General features: G+C 41.1%; 1 protein-coding gene across 1 annotated transcript in view; it reads right to left on the bottom strand.

Moving 5' to 3' along the window:
• Positions 1 to 17,018, bottom strand: part of SIAH3 (siah E3 ubiquitin protein ligase family member 3) — a 76,672-nt gene extending 59,654 nt beyond the window's left edge. Inside the window, exon 1 of the mRNA XM_030551182.1 lies at positions 16,792 to 17,018. Within this exon, the coding sequence (XP_030407042.1) occupies positions 16,792 to 16,926 (135 nt within the window). The 5' untranslated portion in view covers positions 16,927 to 17,018. The remainder of the gene's footprint in view (positions 1 to 16,791) is intronic.
• Between the last annotated feature and the right edge of the window lie 1,953 nt (positions 17,019 to 18,971).

Below are 18,971 nucleotides of genomic sequence, written 5' to 3'. Positions count from 1 at the left end.
GGAGGAGCTGGCTAGGCTGAGGAACATCCGTATCCATGAGCAATTCCTGGACAATATCCATGTGGAGACAGCTGACTTAGCTGTCCCAGTTCACAGGACTACTGACACACCAGTGGAGGAGGAGATGGCTCAGGGTGGACACTGTCAGCTGGTTACTTCTGGCAGCGGGCAGTGCTCCACTCCTGCTGCAAACCCTCGACCATGGGATGCTATTCGAGGAAGGACTGCTAGGCACAGATGGCGTTCACATTTCGAGAAGGGGAAAGGCCTTATTTGCGCACAGACTGGCTAACCTAGTAAGGAGGGCTTTAAACTAGGTTCGACAGGGACAGGTGAGCAAACCCCACAGGTAAGTGGGGAACAAGACCTGGGAGATGGGTTGGAAACAGGAGGGAGCACGGGCTATAATAGCAGAGAGAAAGGAGGGTCAGGGCAAAGCTGGGAGGCAAGATCAAACCAGTATCTTAGATGCCTATATACAAATGCAAGAAGTATGGGTAATAAGCAGGAAGAACTGGAAATGCTAATAAATAAATACAACTATGACATTGTTGGCATTACTGAAACTTGGTGGGATAATACACACGACTGGAATGTTGGTGTGGATGGGTATAGTTTGCTCAGGAAGGATAGACAGGGGAAAAAAGGAGGAGGTGTTGCCTTATATATTAAAAATGTACACACTTGGACTGAGGTGGAGATGGACATAGGAGATGGAAGTGTTGAGAGTCTCTGGGTTAGGCTAAAAGGGGTAAAAAACACGAGTGATGTCGTGCTGGGAGTCTACTACGGGCCATCTAATCAGGTGGAAGAGGTGGATGAGGCTTTTTTCAAACAACTAACAAAATTATCCAAAGCCCAAGATTTGGTGGTGATGAGGGACTTCAACTATCCAGATATATGTTGGGAAAATAACACCACGGGGCACAGACTATCCAATAAATTCCTGGACTGCATTGCAGACAACTTTTTATTTCAGAAAGTTGAAAAAGCTACTAGGGGAGAAGTTGTTCTAGACTTGATTTTAACAAATAAGGAGGAACTTGTTGAGAATTTGAAAGTAGAAGGAAGCTTGGGTGAAAGTGATCATGAAATCATAGAGTTTGCAATTCTAAGGAAGGGTAGAAAAGAGTACAGCAAAATAGAGACAATGGATTTCAGGAAGGTGGATTTTGGTAAGCTCAGAGAGCTGATAGGTAAGGTCCCATGGAAATCAAGACTGAGGGGAAAAACAACTGAGGAGAGTTGGCAGTTTTTCAAAGGGACGCTATTAAGGGCCCAAAAGCAAGCTATTCCGATGGTTAGGAAAGATAGAAAATGTGGCAAAAGACCACCTTGGCTTAACTACGAGATCTTGCGTGACCTACAAAATAAAAAGGTGTCATATAAAAAATGGAAACTAGGTCAGATCACAAAGGACGAATATAGGCAAATAACACAGGAATGCAGAGGCAAGATTAGAAAGGCAAAGGCACAAAATGAGCTCAAACTAGCTATGGGAATAAAGGGAAACAAGAAGACTTTTTATCAATACATTAGAAGCAAGAGGAAGACCAAGGACAGTAGGCCCACTGCTCAGTGAGGAGGGGGAAACAGTAACGGGAGACTTGGAAATGGCAGAGATGCTTAATGACTTCTTTGTTTCGGTCTTCACTGAGAAGTCTGAAGGAATGTCTAGTATAGTGAATGCTTACGGGAAGAGGGTAGGTTTAGAAGATAAAATAAAAAAAAGAGCAAGTAAAAAATCACTTAGAAAAGTTAGATGCCTGCAAGTCACCAGGGCCTGATGAAATGCATCCTAGAATACTCAAGGAGTTAATAGAGGAGGTATTTGAGTCTCTAGCTATTATCTTTGGGAAATCATGGGAGACGGGGGAGATTCCAGAAGACTGGTAGGGGGCAAATATAGTGCCCATCTATAAAAGGGAAATAAAAACAACCCAGGAAACTACAGACCAGTTAGTTTAACTTCTGTGCCAGGGAACATAATGGAGCAAGTAATTAAAGAAATCATCTGCAAATACTTGGAAGGTGGTAAGGTGATAGGGAATAGCCAGCATGGATTTGTAAAGAACAAATCATGTCAAACTAATCTGATAACATTCTTTGATAGGATAATGAGCCTTGTGGATAAGGGAGAAGCGGTGGATGTGATATACCTAGACTTTAGTAAGGCATTTGATACGGTCTCGCATGATATTCTTATAGATAAACTAGGAAAGTACAATTTAGATGGGGCTACTATAAGGTGGGTGCATAACTGGCTGGATAACCGTACTCAGAGAGTAGTTATTAATGGCTCCCAATCCTGCTGGAAAGGTATAGCAAGTGGGGTTCCGCAGGGTTCTGTTTTGGGACCGGCTCTGTTCAATATCTTCATCAACGATTTAGATGTTGGCATAGAAAGTACGCTTATTAAGTTTGCGGACGATATCAAACTGGGAGGGATTGCAACTGCTTTGGAGGACAGGGTCAAAATTCAAAATGATCTGGACAAATTGGAGAAATGGTCTGAAGTAAACAGGATGAAGTTCAATAAAGATAAATGCAAAGTGCTCCACTTAGGAAGGAACAATCAGTTTCACACATACAGAATGGGAAGAGACTGTCTAGGAAGGAGTATGGCAGAAAGAGATCTAGGGGTCATAGTGGACCACAAGCTTAATATGAGTCAACAGTGTGATACTGTTGCAAAAAAAGCAAACGTGATGCTGGGATGCATTAACAGATGTGTTATAAACAAGACATGAGAAGTCATTCTTCCGCTTTACTCTGCGCTGGTTAGACCTCAACTGGAGTATTGTGTCCAGTTCTGGGCACCGCATTTCAAGAAAGATGTGGAGAAACTGGAGAGGGTCCAGAGAAGAGCAACGAGAATGATTAAAGGTCTTGAGAACATGACCTATGAAGGAAGGCTGAAGGAATTGGATTTGTTTAGTTTGGAAAAGAGAAGACTGAGAGGGGACATGATAGCAGTTTTCAGGTATCTAAAAGGGTGTCATCAGGAGGAGGGAGAAAACTTGTTCTCCTTAGCCTCCAATGATAGAACAAGAAGCAATGGGCTTAAACTGCAGCAAGGGAGATTTAGGTTGGACATTAGGAAAAAGTTCCTAACTGTCAGGGTAGTTAAACACTGGAATAGATTTCCTAGGGAAGTTGTGGAATCTCCATCTCTGGAGATATTTAAGAGTAGGTTAGATAAATGTCTATTAGGGATGGTCTAGACAGTATTTGGTCCTGCCATGAGGGCAGGGGACTGGACTCGATGACCTCTCGAGGTCCCTTCCAGTCCTAGAGTCTATGAGTCTATGAAGTAATAAAGAATGCAGGAATAAGAAACACTGACTTGTTAGTGAGATAAAATGAGGGGGAGGCAGCCTCCAGCTGCTATGATAGTCCAGGCAGTAGAGAATCTTTTCTTTACACATGAAAGGGAGGGGGCTGATGGAACTCAGCCCCCAGTTGCTATGATGAAGACGGTTACCAGCCATTCTGTACCATCTACTGGGAATGACCGGGAGTCATTCCTAAATTTACCCAGGCGCCCCTGGCCGATCTCACCTGAGGCCAGCCAGGAACACTCACAGGATGATGACGAGGATGGCTACTAGTCCTACTGCACTATACCGTCTGCCACCGGGGAGGGGAGAGGATACTGCTGTTCACTGCTGCAGCATCGCGTCTACCAGCAGCATGCAGTAGACATAGGGTGATATTGAAAAGAGTCAAGAAACGATTTTTTCCCCTTTTCTTTCATGGGGGGGAGGGCGATAAATTAACGAGCTATACCCTGAACCACCCCGGACAATGTGTTTTACCCTACAGGCATTGGGAGCTCAGCCAAGAATGCAAATACTTTTCAGAGACTGCTGGGGACTGTGGGATAACTGGAGTCCTCAGTCCCTCCTCCCTCCCTCCATGAGCGTCCATTTGATTCTTTGGCTTTCCGTTACGCTTGTCACGCAGCACTGTGCTGTGGACTCTGTATCATAGCCTGGAGATTTTTTTCAAATGCTTTGGCATTTCGTCTTCTGTAATGGAGCTCTGATAGAACAGATTTGTCTCCCCATACAGCAGTCAGATACAGTATCTCCCGCACGGTCCACGCTGGAGCTCTTTTTGGATTTGGGACTGCATCGCCACCTGTGCTGATCAGAGCTCCACACTGGGCAAACAGGAAATGAAATTCAAAAGTTCGCGAGGCTTTTCCTGTCTACCTGGCCACTGCATCCGAGTTCAGATTGCTGTCCAGAGCGGTCACAATGGTGCACTGTGGGATACCACCCAGAGGCCAATACCGTTGATTTGCAGCCACACTAATCCTAATCTGATATGGTAATACCGATTTCAGCACTACTCCTCTCGTCAGGGAGGAGTACAGAAACTGGTTTAAAGAGCCCTTTATATAGATATAAAGGGCCTCGTTGTGTGGACAGGTGCAGTGTTAAATTGGTTTAACGCTGCTAAAATCGGTTTAAACGCACAGTGTAGACCAGGCCTCAGTTCTCTTGCTAAAGGAGGTTGGTTGGCTTCTGGCAAATCAAAGTGACTTTAGCTTAAACAATAATCAGGCTTAGTGCCTTGACACCGCCAAGGGTAACATACTATTGCTGCTGGATTTATCTGTGAATCAAGGAAGATTCTTTCTAATCATTGGCTCACTATTAAAAATACATTAAAGGATGGAAAAATTATTGAGAGATACCTTGCAAGTTAAGCTAACGTTTCCAGTTTAACTGAAATGTAAAATTATCCACAATTGCCCCGCCAGGCCGCTGGAGAGATTCAGCTAGTTTCAGATCTGTTTTCTGATAGTGTCTTCATCTTGCACCAACAGCCTGAAAGAAAAATTCAGGCTTGGTAATCAGGACTTTGTTATTTACAAGCCTGTGGCTGTGTTTATACCACCTCTCATAAGCTTAGCTTTGAGTCTCCTTCTGAAATATTTTCTGTTACACTAAGAAATCCAGTAAAAGTTTCATTTATTTTAAAGCTATATTATTTCCTGGCTGATTTACACTCTTCTGAGATTCCAGGCAAAAGTTACAATTGGAAGGAAGATTCCAGTAAGGCTGCAAGGGGGAATTGGGTGAAATGATTTAGAACTACCACAAGTGCTTATATCTGTTTTCACAAGATATCTTAAATCCTGAGCTAGTTGAAACTATATAAAAAACTGCCTGCAAGTATTCATTCCAGTTTAAAATGAATTTGATTCAGCCACCTGGCTGCCTTTTTTGTGTTCACAGTCTACAAACACTGAAAAGTGTGTGAGGAGAGTTCATTGTCAAGAGTTCACTGTCAAGCATTCATGCACAAGTGGGGTATTTTACAGGGGATGGGACCCTGACAGTAGTTCCTCAAGCCCCTCACTAGAGCCCTGGCACAGAGAAAATTAAAGTCAAACATGGATCTGACTCCTGCCCCCCTATTTGCAAGTAGGACCATGACCCACCAACTAGACAGAATTACTTTGTGGGAATGAGAGGACAGAAAATTAAATTTAAACTCTGCATCCCAGCCAATAAGTATTATAAACAGCTTAATTATTTTTAGGAATGACACCTCAGACAAGTCTGTGTGGCCCAGAGGAGGGAAAGATATTTTCTAAAATGCCCTTAACGTGATTGCTAGAGAACTGCTTGTGAGCAAGTCATAGAGTTAAAAAAATAATCATAACATTTATTTAAGCAAGGAAACCTTGATCCAGTTGCAGACATTCCACAAGGAGAAAGAAGCTAAATTGATTGAGCAAATTATTCTCTCAGCCCTACTTAAAACATGGCTTGCTGTAGGCAACTGGATATGGAGCACTCTGTCTTCTCCATTTAGTAATGTATTTCACATTGCCTGTACATATCAGTGAGTGACTGACATACCCCTAAGCATATTTTGGAGTAATTCTTCTCATCTCTGGTCTCCCCTACACCCACAACACCCTCCTTTACAATAACTATTAAACATAGTTGCTAAAATCAGAGGGGTAGCTGTGTTAGTCTGGATCTGTAAACAGTGACAGAATCTTGTGGCACCTTATAGACTAACAGGCGTATTGGAGCATGAGCTTTCGTGGGTGAATACCCACTTTGTCAGACGCAAGTGGATATTCACCCACAAAAGCTTATGCTCCAATACGTCCGTTAGTCTATAAGGTGCCACAGGACTCTTTGTCACTAGTTGCTAAAATGATATTCCTAGCCTGGTGATCTGCCCACATCAACCCGACTGCCTTAAAAATACTCCACTGGCTCCCCTTCTCCACTGTAGGTTTAAACTTCCTGTACTTGGACTCCAGGGCCTGCACAGCTCTGCCCTTGCCTGCTTATCCAGCCTAGCCACCCACACTGTCCCTTTCCTAATCCAGTGGTGACTGCATCAATGCCCTGTTTATCAGCTTCAACTGCCCTCCCTACATATTTCCTGAGCTAGTGTGAAAAGCCATTCTCCACTTCTCCTGAAGAGCTCCATCTTCCATGACTCCTACAAGAAAGGAGTCAAGGACATGTATTTATTTGTGTATAGACCCTTTTTTAAAATTAAATGGCTGTTTCACATTGCTAAGTATCTTCCACATCTTCACTGAGTAACCACACAATCTTAGTGATGCAGTCCATACTTTTCTCCTCTGCCCTCACACTATTGTTTTGTGGCTACCCTCTTTTTGATGTTATCTGAAATTAGACTGTATGCCTTTTGGGACAGGAAGCATGGTGCCTTCTCTGTACCTTGAGGCAACTTGCACACTCTTGTAAAATCATATTGCATATCATGTTTGGATGCTGTGATCATATCCATATCACCTGTGTTTATCTTAAAGAGGTCTGGCAATCTTGGCTAGATTTTCTTTTCGTCAAACCAAAGGAACCATTTTTTGTTAGCTATGGTCTCAGACCTGGAAGTGGCCTGGCTGGATATACTACTTGTTAGGTGATAGCTATGTATAATCAGAGACATCTTCTCTCGAGCTCTTAGTACCTCTCAGAAGAAGAAACTTACATGCAGCCCACAAGCCAAATCTGGCTCACATAACTCTAAAACTGGGGTCAGCAACCAGTCAGAAGTGGTGTGCCAAGTCTTCATTTATTCACTCTGATTTAAGGTTTCACATGCCAGTAATACATTTTAAGGTTTTTAGAAGGTCTCTCTCTATGTCTATAATATATAACTAAACAATTGTTGTATGTAAAGTAAATAAGGTTTTTAAAATGTTTTAGAAGCTTCATTTAAATTAAAATTAAAATGCAGAGCCCCCCGGACCAGTGGCCAGGACCTGGACAGTGTGAGTGCCACTGAAAATCAGCTCGAGTGCTGCCTTCGGCATCTGTGCCATAGGTTGCCTACCCCTGCTCTAAAATGTAGTTTACAGTTGTCCTTATTATCAGAGGGATGCAGACAGTAGAGACTACAGGTCCCAATATGCAACCCTGAATCTTGATTGGAGCGGATGATGCATTGCAGCACTGAGACTAGTAATTTTTCTAGCATGTACCTCCCTATTAAAAGGAGAAGGTGGTTGAATTCTATTCTGTTTTATACATATTAAGTGTGGCTCTCAGGTTCCTGGCAAGTTCCTACTACAGGCTCCAGCTGAATGAAATTTGGATACCTCTAACTTGAAGACAGATGACTAAGGCCCCAGCCCTACACACTCGCTAAATTCTAAGCATTCTAAGCAATCCCTTTAAGTTCATGGTACTACTCCTGTGCTTAAAGTCCAGTACAAATATGTTTACAGGATGTGGGTCTGCAGTGCTAAATATTCTGACACTATCAATAGCATCATCCTGCAGTTACCGTCTCAAACTCTCATTTAGCAAAGCCTGAAGGTGACCGTAACCTTCTGCCTACCCCAGCCAGTACACAGAACCCCCTTTGTGTTTCTTTACTAGGTTTTCATACTTATTACGTTGCTTATTTTCCACATGGCAGTCTCTAACATTGTAAGCATGTTTTCATTTTCTGATGGGGTGATGCTCTTCTCTGCTCTGTTGAAGCCTACCTTATTGTTTATCTGTAGCCTCTATTTGTTTTCTACACAATGAGAGGTTACTGATTTGATCCAATTTTTTTCTGTCTCATTTGTGCTCCATTTTTCTGTGCTTTGCCTTTCATTTGAATGGACAGATAGTGCCAGAGAAAGGATAGTGTTGGTAAGCTCCAGGCCTGGGAGTCAGGGGATTTGGATTCTATTCCAATCTGTGCCACAGATTTCCTGTGGGATTTTGGCAAGTCACCTAACTTCTCTGGAGCTCATAGACTCATAGACTCTAGGACTGGAAGGGACCTCAAGAGGTCATCGAGTCCAGTCCCCTGCCCTCATGGCAGGACCAAATACTGTCTAGACCATCCCTAATAGACATTTATCTAACCTACTCTTAAATATCTCCAGAGATGGAGATTCCACAACTTCCCTAGGCAATCTATTCCAGTGTTTAACTACCCTGACAGTTAGGAACTTTTTCCTAATGTCCAACCTAAATCTCCCTTGCTGCAGTTTAAACCCGTTGCTTCTTGTTCTATCATTGGAGGCTAAGGTGAACAAGTTTTCTCCCTCCTCCTGATGACACCCTTTTAGATACCTGAAAACTGCTATCATGTCCCCTTTCAGTCTTCTCTTTTCCAAACTAAACAAACCCAATTCCTTCAGCCTTCCTTCATAGGTCATGTTCTCAAGACCTTTAATTATTCTTGCTCTTCTCAATTTCACCATCAGTAAAATAAGGATAACAACACATTCCTTCTGCACAGGGATGATGTGAGGATAAATCCATTAATGTTTGCCAGACATTCAGAAATGCCTCTAAATACATTAACTGTTTTTTGATTCAGGTGGTACACTGAGTATATGTAAGGCAGCTCATCTGAAATGCCAGGATATTTCTCCCTCCCCTCCTCTTAATATAGAACACTTGAGTAGAATATGTTTCATGCATCAAGCAGAAATCTTGTATGTGGTGTCAGACTCTCAGGCCATCAAGCCTTTGCAGTTGTGTAGGAACAGGTCAAATGGCGAACGATCGCTATGGCTGACTGTCTGGCTAAGTGTTAAAGAAGAAGATGACGCTCACACTGAGGTTACTAGAAAATCTCCATGAACCACTGAAATTTTATCCCTCGTGCAGCTATACTCATTCCTGCCACTGAACCCATCTATCCCTAGAAACTAATTCCAATAAACAGAGATATTGACAAATGTCTGAAGGTACATGATGCATTCGGATTTAGCCACATGTTTCCATTTACATCAATGAAGTGAAAGGGGCTAAATCTCTCTGCTTTTACAGTTCCTGAATATCTTCTGACTGGTGATTGTTTTGCTGGCATAGTCTATCAATAGCTGAATTGATTGCATGGAAAAATGATTGTACTTTTGTTTCAATTAGTTAAATTGCAAATCAGGAACCCACTCCTGCTCTGAAGTCTCTGGAGTTTTACTTCAGTGGGGACAGGAGCAGGCCAAAATCAGGTTACTAAAAAGCAAGCAGGAAAATCTTTTGCTTCAGGTTTTCTAACAGCAGACAAGTGGCAGTGTGAGGAACAACAGAAAGGAGAGGAAGGTGCTTTACAGAAAGAGGCAGGCTATGAAAAGAAATAAAAATGAAGCAATCCAATAAGGTGTTGAATGCCGTGACAGTCAGATTTTCAATTTCCAAATATAACCCCTATCAGGACAAAAAGGCATGCTAGGAAATTCCTCACATTTACAGCTGTGTCCAGACAAAAACCTCAGCTCCGAACACACACAAACTGGCAAAGTTTGGATCTAGATCCTGATCAACTGAATTTGGCAGCTCATCTCTACTTGCATTACTGCAACTATTATAAAAATTGAGCATAATGGGAGCAAAATATTTCCTAGATCACTTTTGATTTTCTAAAGAAAGCTTCATCCTATCAAACTGAAACTGCATTCTTTCCCTTCCCACCTCCCAGGCACAGGCCTAGGGGCAACATCTCTGAAGGCAAATGAAGGGGCCTTTTATTTTCTTTTGTGTGTGTAAATGTGCACTGGAGAGGTGCCAGATTGACAGCTCTGGAATCCTCTGTGTAAACTGACTCCCCAGGTTATTGATCCCTCTCATATGGCAGGAGTATGAACCTTTGTCACCCTGACCCAGGTCAGATGAGTAGAACCAGGAAATAATGTCCAGTCTCTTATCAGTATGCCTGTGTGTCAGACATTTATTATAGCTTCTGTTTATTCCCAGAACTGGGTCAGAATAAAGCTTCCCCACCCTGTACTGGGAAGATGTCTTACCCTGACTTATAAGGACGGTGAGAAGGTAATTCAGTCTCCATGAACATAGCAGTGTTGCCAAGTTGGACAATTTTATTGCAAGTCTAGCAATTTTGAAGGTCTGCTATGAGCCCCCACCCCACATGCTGGAACCTGAGCAGCTCAGCTTTCATTTAAGGAAGAAAAGCACGTTTTTAGCCCTCATGGGTGCAGAGAAAAACTTGAAAACAGACCATAAAGTCTCCAACACCAAAAGACAAAAAAAGCCCAACATTTATTCTTATTTAAATCTCATTATTTTTGAGCCAAACTCATAATTTGGGAGTGCCTAAACCTATGATTTTTGAATGCATGGGGCTCACAATATTGCATTTAATCTGTGGCTTCTCTGTTGAGTAACCTACAAAGCATGTCAATTAGTGCCAGCTGTGATTATTTTTTGTTCAACACATGTCCACTGGGAACTGGATCGAGACCTATCAACTCATTTCACATTGTCAGGCCTTTCATTCATGCATCTCTTTCATTTGCACCCATTGTGTTAGCAATAGTCACCCTATGGGTCTACATTTCTCCAGAGATGTATTGGCCCATTATGTGCAATAGAATTAAGAATTACATTGAAAGATGATGGCTATAGTGTGTTGTGGGTGGTGCTGATGGATCAGCATGTGGGACCGTATTAGATAGCTAGTTATAAACACCTGCTGTCAAATCCCCTGCTGAGAAGATGGGTATTTCTCTAATATTATAATAACTGCACTGTCTTCTGTTGAAAATGCCTGACTTGAAACTTCTTGTGAGGAACTTTTTCTTTTTAATAAAAACTTCTTTAAAATCACATTCCTCTCAACACCAAATATCATATTTACCTATCCTCCCCCTGCCCCCAGTGCTGTATCACAACAGACAACAGCAATAGTTAATCTCCCACAAGAAGGGGGCCAGTTTAAGACTATTAAGTCAGAAACTATTTTCCCCGCCATTTCTTTTGCTTTATTTTCTCTTAGGAGAGATCACAATTGCTGTTCTATCTGATTACATTTAAACTCTGAGCTGTCCTAATTTTACACTGTAATGTCCGTGTTAGACATTGAAAATGAAGCCCTTGTTGCCCCGTCCTAAGCCTCTGTGGGGTGTGTGTATAAACTCAGGGTTAATGGGTTACAACAGAGAAGAACTCCAGGGATTAGATAGATAGTGGCATTAATAGATGGTCTCCCCCAAGGGAGAGTCAGTGAAGCATGCTCCCACATGCCTTTGATGCAGGAAAAGGGTTGTGCGTGAATCACGATGGTTGCGTTTGCACAGAGATGTAGCAAACTGTGGAGGTTTCTTGGCTATTTGTCATTAAGCTGATTTCCAGGTTTACATTTTGAAGCCTGTTCAGCTGAGGCAGTGGTTAAGAGATGCAGCGAGTCAGCTATGGTTGGCGCCTTCTCTGGGGACAGTATGCTCATATTTAAGGCTTTAGCTAAAGCTTTTACCTCTTCTTCAAATTACACTGTGTCAAATACTAATTGAGAAATAACCTAAAGCTAATAAGGACTCATTTGCACTATCAGACTAACCATGTTTATCTCTGGGAGCTAAGATCAGGTGTAGTATGTGTGTACACATTGTATTCTGAATGCCCTCTAGTGGTGATTGTTACTGTAGTACTACTTAATATGGGAAATTGCCCGATGAACTAAACTAGTCAGAATCCTGAACCAGAAAGGAAGGGCTTCTGGGTGGGGAGAGTGGGACAATATAGCAGAGTGGGTTGTTAGCAGCACGTTTCAAGCTGCCTCTCTCTCTTTCCTTACACTAAATAAATAATTAAATCCCACATGTGTACAATATACCACGGCACTTAATCCTGGTTCAAAGTCTGTTGGGGATAAAGTGGATTACAATGCTGTCTGGCTGACCAATGTGCATGGAGACAAAGTATTATAACAGGATTAAAAACCCTTCTCTCCTTCAGTTAAAGCAGATTTGTTTGGGTTTTTTTAAGATCTGGTTATAACAGTTTAGCCTTGTGAGCCATGCAATACTCTGAATGGCTACAAGATTAAACTGTGTTTAGGCACCTCTTTATCATAAGGAACCATATTTAATGTCATGAGAGCCTAAAAGTCCTGTAGAAGGGAGAAAAGATGGTCTCATAAGAACAACACACTTATTTACACCAAGAATATGAAATAGACAAAGGAAGGTGGTGTTAATCACAACAAGTTAGAGTTACATAAAGTCACCAGGGCATAAATTGTAAGTTTTAGGGGCTGTCTTTTTATTATGTGTGTGTACAGTGTCTAGCACAATACAGCCTTTATCTTGATTAGGGTCTATAGGCACAACCGTAATAAAAATATTATATTATTGTTACTGTGACTGTTATCATCATCATTAATAATAATAATAATAATAATTAATAATTAAGGAGGAAATACTCCACAGTAAGGCTGAACTGCTGCAGCAAAAGGAAAGAAGCAGAGACTTTTGAGTTCACTGGTCTTCTGCCATCCCTGTAATTTCCTGCATTCTTATGTTCTGTTTGGGAATTGAAATATAAGACATGAAAGGGCTGATGGAAGGAAGGTGTCAGAGGGGCTGAGGAACCTGTACAGTGGAGTTATCATTAATGGAAGAAAAGAAAATGAAAGGAAAGAAAAGAAAGAAAACACATTGACCCTTCTTTGCACATGAATCAGGATACATTCCTGTTCTCTCCACGTAGAGAAAGTACTTAAAACTTTCACAGTAAGCTAAATGGCCTTTATCCAGGCACAATGAGACTCATAGACTCATAGGCTCTAGGACTGGAAGGGACCTCGAGAGGTCATCGAGTCCAGTCCCCTGCCCTTATGGCAGGACCAAATACTGTCTAGAGCATCCCTAATAGAAGCATTGCTTCTTTAAGCAACCCCCTTTAATTATCATGGTCTTAAAGAATGTAATCATTTAGCTAGTGGCTAGCTACATAATAATGCTTTTGCCTTTTATTTCAAAAGGGAGGCATCACATTGTCTGTATGCTTGAAGGAATCTCGGGTTGCTAAGTAATGGATATAATATGATTGGGAATGAAGGTGACCTATAGAAGCATGGTAAATACATGATTTTCTCTGCTCAGCAAGTGAATTTTGATTACAGCTCAGCACATGCCTCTGGTTTTAAGATGCTTGTGGCATTCTTGTGAAAGCTCACGAAAGGAGAAAGTACAAAAAACTGCAAGAAAGAGAAATAGGCTTCAAAAAACCTATTTATACCCACATCAAATAAAGAAAATTGAGGGCGATGGTTGTAATCTTGTCTGTCCTTGTTTACAGCTGCCTGTGTTAGTCTGTTATATGAAGAGAAAATAACAGCGGATCAATACAGCTATCTGCATTGATATTTTAGGATTTTTTAAAAAATACACTAAATGGAGCATAAGCCTCCCTAGTTAAGTCTTTTCTGCCTGAGGATGAATATATGTTTGTAAGTGTCTATTTTACTGCCAACATAGAGACCAGCACTAAAGGAATTGGTAAAGTAACACATTCTTTACAGTCTTAGGGCTGAATTCTGATCTCAGTTACAGTACACTGGAATGAATCTGGAGTAATTCCATTGACTTCACTGAAATTCCCCTGGATTTACCATCATGTTAGGAAGACTGGAACTTCACATATCTCTTTCTGCAGAATATTAGCATTTCCTGGCACTGCATTGGCAAGTAAACATCTTGATAAATACAGGATCACTGAATCATGTCAAATGTACATGATGTGTAACCACAGAGCCTCAGATTGGGCTTGATCTTACATGCACTGAAAGCCCCCATTGACTTTAATGGTGCAGGACCAGGGCTCTGGCGCAAACTGACTTCAGTGGAGCTATGCCAGTGTACACCAATGGAGGATCTGTCAAGTAGCAATCACATCAGTGCTCCATTGTGCTAGGCGCTGCACAGATCTGATTGCTACTGTAAGAGCAACCCCTGCCCAAAGAGATCACAGTTTTAGAGTGAGCACAAATGTTCATCATTTTGGGTGAGGAAAGTGCCTGTGTTCATGGCCCTTGTTCTCAGTCAGATTTGTACTCTCATTGTTACATCCTGTTTTATATTTTAGGATTGTCCAAAAAAAATTATGGTTAAAATGACCAAAACATGGATCATCAAATATGGGACATCAAAGTTTGTCATAATACTGTAAGTCACCTAAGGAGTATATTTGGCTTTTTATTTTAAAGTACTGTAATACATCACTTGTATTTTAATATATTGGGACACTTTATTTCTAAAGTTCATAATTTATGTAATTTATTATATATTTGTACAGTGCCCAGCACTATGAGGCCCAATCTCCTTCTAGTCTTTAGATGCTAGCCCTGTGACAGTTATCTTTGAAAATATTTCACCACTATCATGTTCTGTGTCAAGTTCCAAGTAATAGTTAGAGCACTTATATATTAATAAGTTTGCAGCACACTTCACTGTACAAGTCATTGGTTTTTTTCATATTGAAATGGTTTCTTGATCACACTCATATCCCCCTAGCGTTATAAAGTATGCAGTGAAACAGGCTCACTGGGCCTGATCCTGCAAACCTGCCATATGAGCCACTCCCATTGAAGGAAAGGGGAGTTTTTGTTATGGGTTCAATCCTGCTGTTCCACCAAATCTGAAACTCCCATTTGCTTCAGTGAGGCTTCTGCATGTAATGCCTGATGCAAAGCCCAGTGAGATCAATGGAAAGACTTTTGACCGCAGTGGGCTCTGAATCAGGGCCCTGAAGGGCTCAGCCACTATGAGCTCAGAAAGTGAGACATTATTTATTTCTGGGGATAAAGCAGAGAAACACCAAATTATTTCAAAGCATTGCAATGTACAGACTGCAGCTCCAACCTGAGAGAAATTGCTCTGATTAACTGCAAGCCCAATCTGCTGAGAGGCTGAGCACCCTAAACTTCCACTGCCTTCCATGGGCACTCTACATCCTACTGGATTGGCACCTGTCTAGGCTCCACCGTACCTCAACTGGCAATAACCTAGGACACTAATTTGCTGCTTCTTGTTGTTGTTTTAAGCAGAATGATTTGATGGTCTCCTGCTATTGTGATACATCAAAGGGGTTAGGGTAGAATTCTCCATTTTGTTAAAATATCTTCCATCCACTTACAGAGTCTGCATATTTCTTTCTACATAGTTCCTACCTATTCTGAACAGTCACACCAAACCTTAAGATAATTGGTTTTTTAAATAGGTTGTATTGGTGAGGGAGGGGGAGAATCACTTTGCAAGAGATGAGATGAGAAGTGAGCTAGTCGCTAAAAAGTTCCCTTTGCAGCCCTGCCCTAACTCATCCATACTGCTGGGGGTTCCCAACATGCTCTCAGCATGCTTAGAAACATACCCTCCAGGAGTGGCTGTACTTCTAGAAATAACCTCTTCTCATCAGTGGGACTCTCCAAGATAGTGTTGTCCGACATTGTAAATAGCATTCCTAGCAGTCTGCATTTTGTGAGGGCTACTTTCTGGAATAATGAAAAACAAGATTGTGGTGGTAATAACCAAAGGCATTTTAAAGGCATTTAGGTGCCTACCTCCCTTTGACCCTGAGTTCTGAGGCGAGACCAGTTCTCTCAAAGGATCCCCTAATGCCCTATGCTGGGAAGAGGTTCCCTTTGAGTTCCTGACAAGGACTTTGGAACGGCCAACAAGAGTCTGCCTAAAGAATCCATCTGTGGTTTTAGATGGCAGGACAGGACATTCTGTTCAAGAGAGGTCAGTGAGGACCTCCAGCAGCCAAGATGAGCATTGATAAAACTGCTAATTTGTTATCATAATAAACCAATTAAAGACTCCCAATAGTCTGTTTGCCTCACTAGTTGCTTAGCTCCTCTCTAGATGAGATCACAATCATTGGGGTTTGGCATAGGCTCAGCTACTGCCACGTTGTCAATGGAAATCTAGAAACTTACTAAGAGAATATAACAAGAGGGTTATTTTTATGGTGACTATAAATGGTTTTGCTTTATTAAGGCTAATTTAAACTCATGACTAAAATATGTTCACCTTGCAAATGACATGGATCACTTTATATGCCAGATGAAATTATTCAGATTCCCTATAGAAGAAATAGACAAACTCTCAAAGAAAACCTCCCTCTCTCCCTCTTCAGCTTGCTAGTCAGCAGCACGTTACCCTTTGGTATCAGACAGTTAGGAAAGATTTCCAGGATCTGTGTTTGCACTGTTTCACAAAAGGAAACAGATTTTCATTAAACTAACTTTTCCAATAATATTTTCCAAACCTTTGCCTCTTGAATATTTGATACACAGATGAAGGGGTTGGGAGGGGGCTACTAGAGGGAGAAGCAACAACTTCACAGCATTCCCTGTAGCCACTGATTGCTTGCCTTTAGCTCTAAAGTAAACCAAACAGAAAGACCATATGAAACAGTCTCTTTGCAAGTAATGTGTTCACAACAATCTGTCCTATTGTGCTAAAACATCATTTCACTCCCTATGGAGAAACAAATGAGTAGCATAAAACACTGGAATAGAAACATATTTTTAACTCACCTTTAGGCTGTGTGTTGGGTTTACAACACAGACAAGTTGCCCAGCAGCTGAAAAAACCCTCTTAGCCTTGTAATGTTGAAACCTAAGGTGAATAAGATCTAATACAGCCCCAAAGCACTGGGTGAAGAAAAGCATCACAACTTTTGTTGTTGTTGTTTGATGAGGAAAGCAACGAAGGAGACTGTCAGCCTTTGAGACTGGGGAAGGAGCGCAGCCTGTGAGAACTACACTCCTGCACAGCTTAGCATGCCTTCATATTCATCATCAAAATAAGATGGTTAGAATCTTGCAGCAGTGGGTCAGCCAATCAAAAGGACCGGAATGTTATCCTTGAGGTCCAGAGACAGCCAATAACAAATGCTCCCCCCCCCCGCCTACAAAAACTCCCTGATGAATTGAGCCTGGTGGAGAATGCATTATTGAACATTACCATACATCAGCACATTGCATTTATCTTGTGATTACAGCCAGCCATACATAATGCTGTGGAGATATGCAGACAAAATTGATTGTTTAATGTCTCCATTTATTAATTGACTTAATTTAACACAAGAGCTCTCTAATACCAAGGCTAAATGTAAAACATTAAAAAAACCCACCAGTAAAAACTGTGAGAAAGTAGCCAAATGGATTAAGTATACTCTGTGTTTTACTTATAAAAGCAGTTCAGGAGAAAAATCAAATGTTAGGAGAGTATTACAATTTCTTCTAGGGATTAAGCAGAAGCAGATCTGTACATATAAATAAATGTACATGTGTGTGTGTTTGCAAGCTGCAATTAGGATTTATGGTACTCTGACTTTTTCTGAATCTTATTCTCAACTACTTTTCAGCAAAGAAATCCCAAGTGTCCTAAAACATCTTTCTTAAAAATATAAGACCAGCTCCTCAGCTGGCATAAATTGGCATAGTTCCATTAAAGTCAGTGGAGCTATTCCGATTTACACTAGCCGAGGATCAGGTCCATGGTATCCAAAAAGTAGTAATTACTGGATGCTGGAACTAGGAGAGCACAAAAAGGCACAGAGCATGCTTCTAAAAATAATGGCACACATGATGTATGAATGCACCCACACAGAGAAATGAACACTGAAGGAAAAGTGGCTTGTAAATCAATGGAATAATTACAGATGCAGAAGGCTTTTACTTGTCATTCATTTGCATAGTAGTGGGCAGCAAATTGCTAATTAACCACTAGATTGTCCTAGACATTAAAAATGGGATTAAGATCATGCATGCAAAATAATATGCTTTGCTGTATTATTACCAATATGGCTCTGCTTCAGTGAGTAAGGGACATTGACCTAAACCATCAGGACTTGTTAAACTTGAGTCCCATGACAGGGCTTTGCAGGGGTGGAAGTTCCATAGTAAATGTGTGGCTCAAAATGCTTATTCATTTTGTGGGACAATTCTGTGTGATCTGTTGCTCTGCTTGTCGATAAATCAAAGAAGGCTAATTTAATTAGCTCTCTGCCTGTACTTCCTATCAGGGTGCTATTTAGGATTGCTGGCTAAGTACTCAGATGGCTTATTTAGCCTTTGTAATCCTTTTCCCTTCAGAGCATAACAGATAAAAGTAGCTCTTTGTTGTTGTTTTTTTAAACATGAGACCAGCTTGGATCAGAATTCTGCTCATGACAGACAAGCCCACATACCGAGCCAGCTCCAATCTGTGACTGAATTGTCACAACTGCTAGTTCCTAAATCAATACCGTCTCTGCCAGACTGTGCAGAGGGTCGTTGCAAAAACCTTGATTAGATAAATGTGTGGGATATCGTGAAATTCTGGTACAGTAGGTTATGGAAAGAGAAAAAATAGGGAACAAAAAGTTTGCTTGAGAATTAGAACAAAAGATATTCCTTGCAGTTCTGAGAATATGTATGGAGAATATTTTTCAAGTAAGCTTGAAGAAGAACTGAGCAAACCTTATAATGAATTTGATTAAATTTAGCCTTTTTCTCTTCATGAATTATCTACAGACTATCCATTTTTTTAAATTTATTTGTTATTTGAAATTGTTCACATACTTTATATGAACGTATTTCAACCTAGGAGTTGTCAAAGCACATATTTTGCATATAATGTTTTGTACTAATGAATGTTGTACATGACTTGTGGTGTGTGATTTATCACTTAAGTAACGTGGAATTACTTCTGTTTCCGTGATTGAATGGCT

The sequence above is a fragment of the Gopherus evgoodei genome, chromosome 1, assembly GCF_007399415.2.
Source record: "Gopherus evgoodei ecotype Sinaloan lineage chromosome 1, rGopEvg1_v1.p, whole genome shotgun sequence".
NCBI lineage: Eukaryota > Metazoa > Chordata > Testudines > Testudinidae > Gopherus > Gopherus evgoodei.
This window is presented reverse-complemented; position numbering and strand designations above follow the sequence as displayed.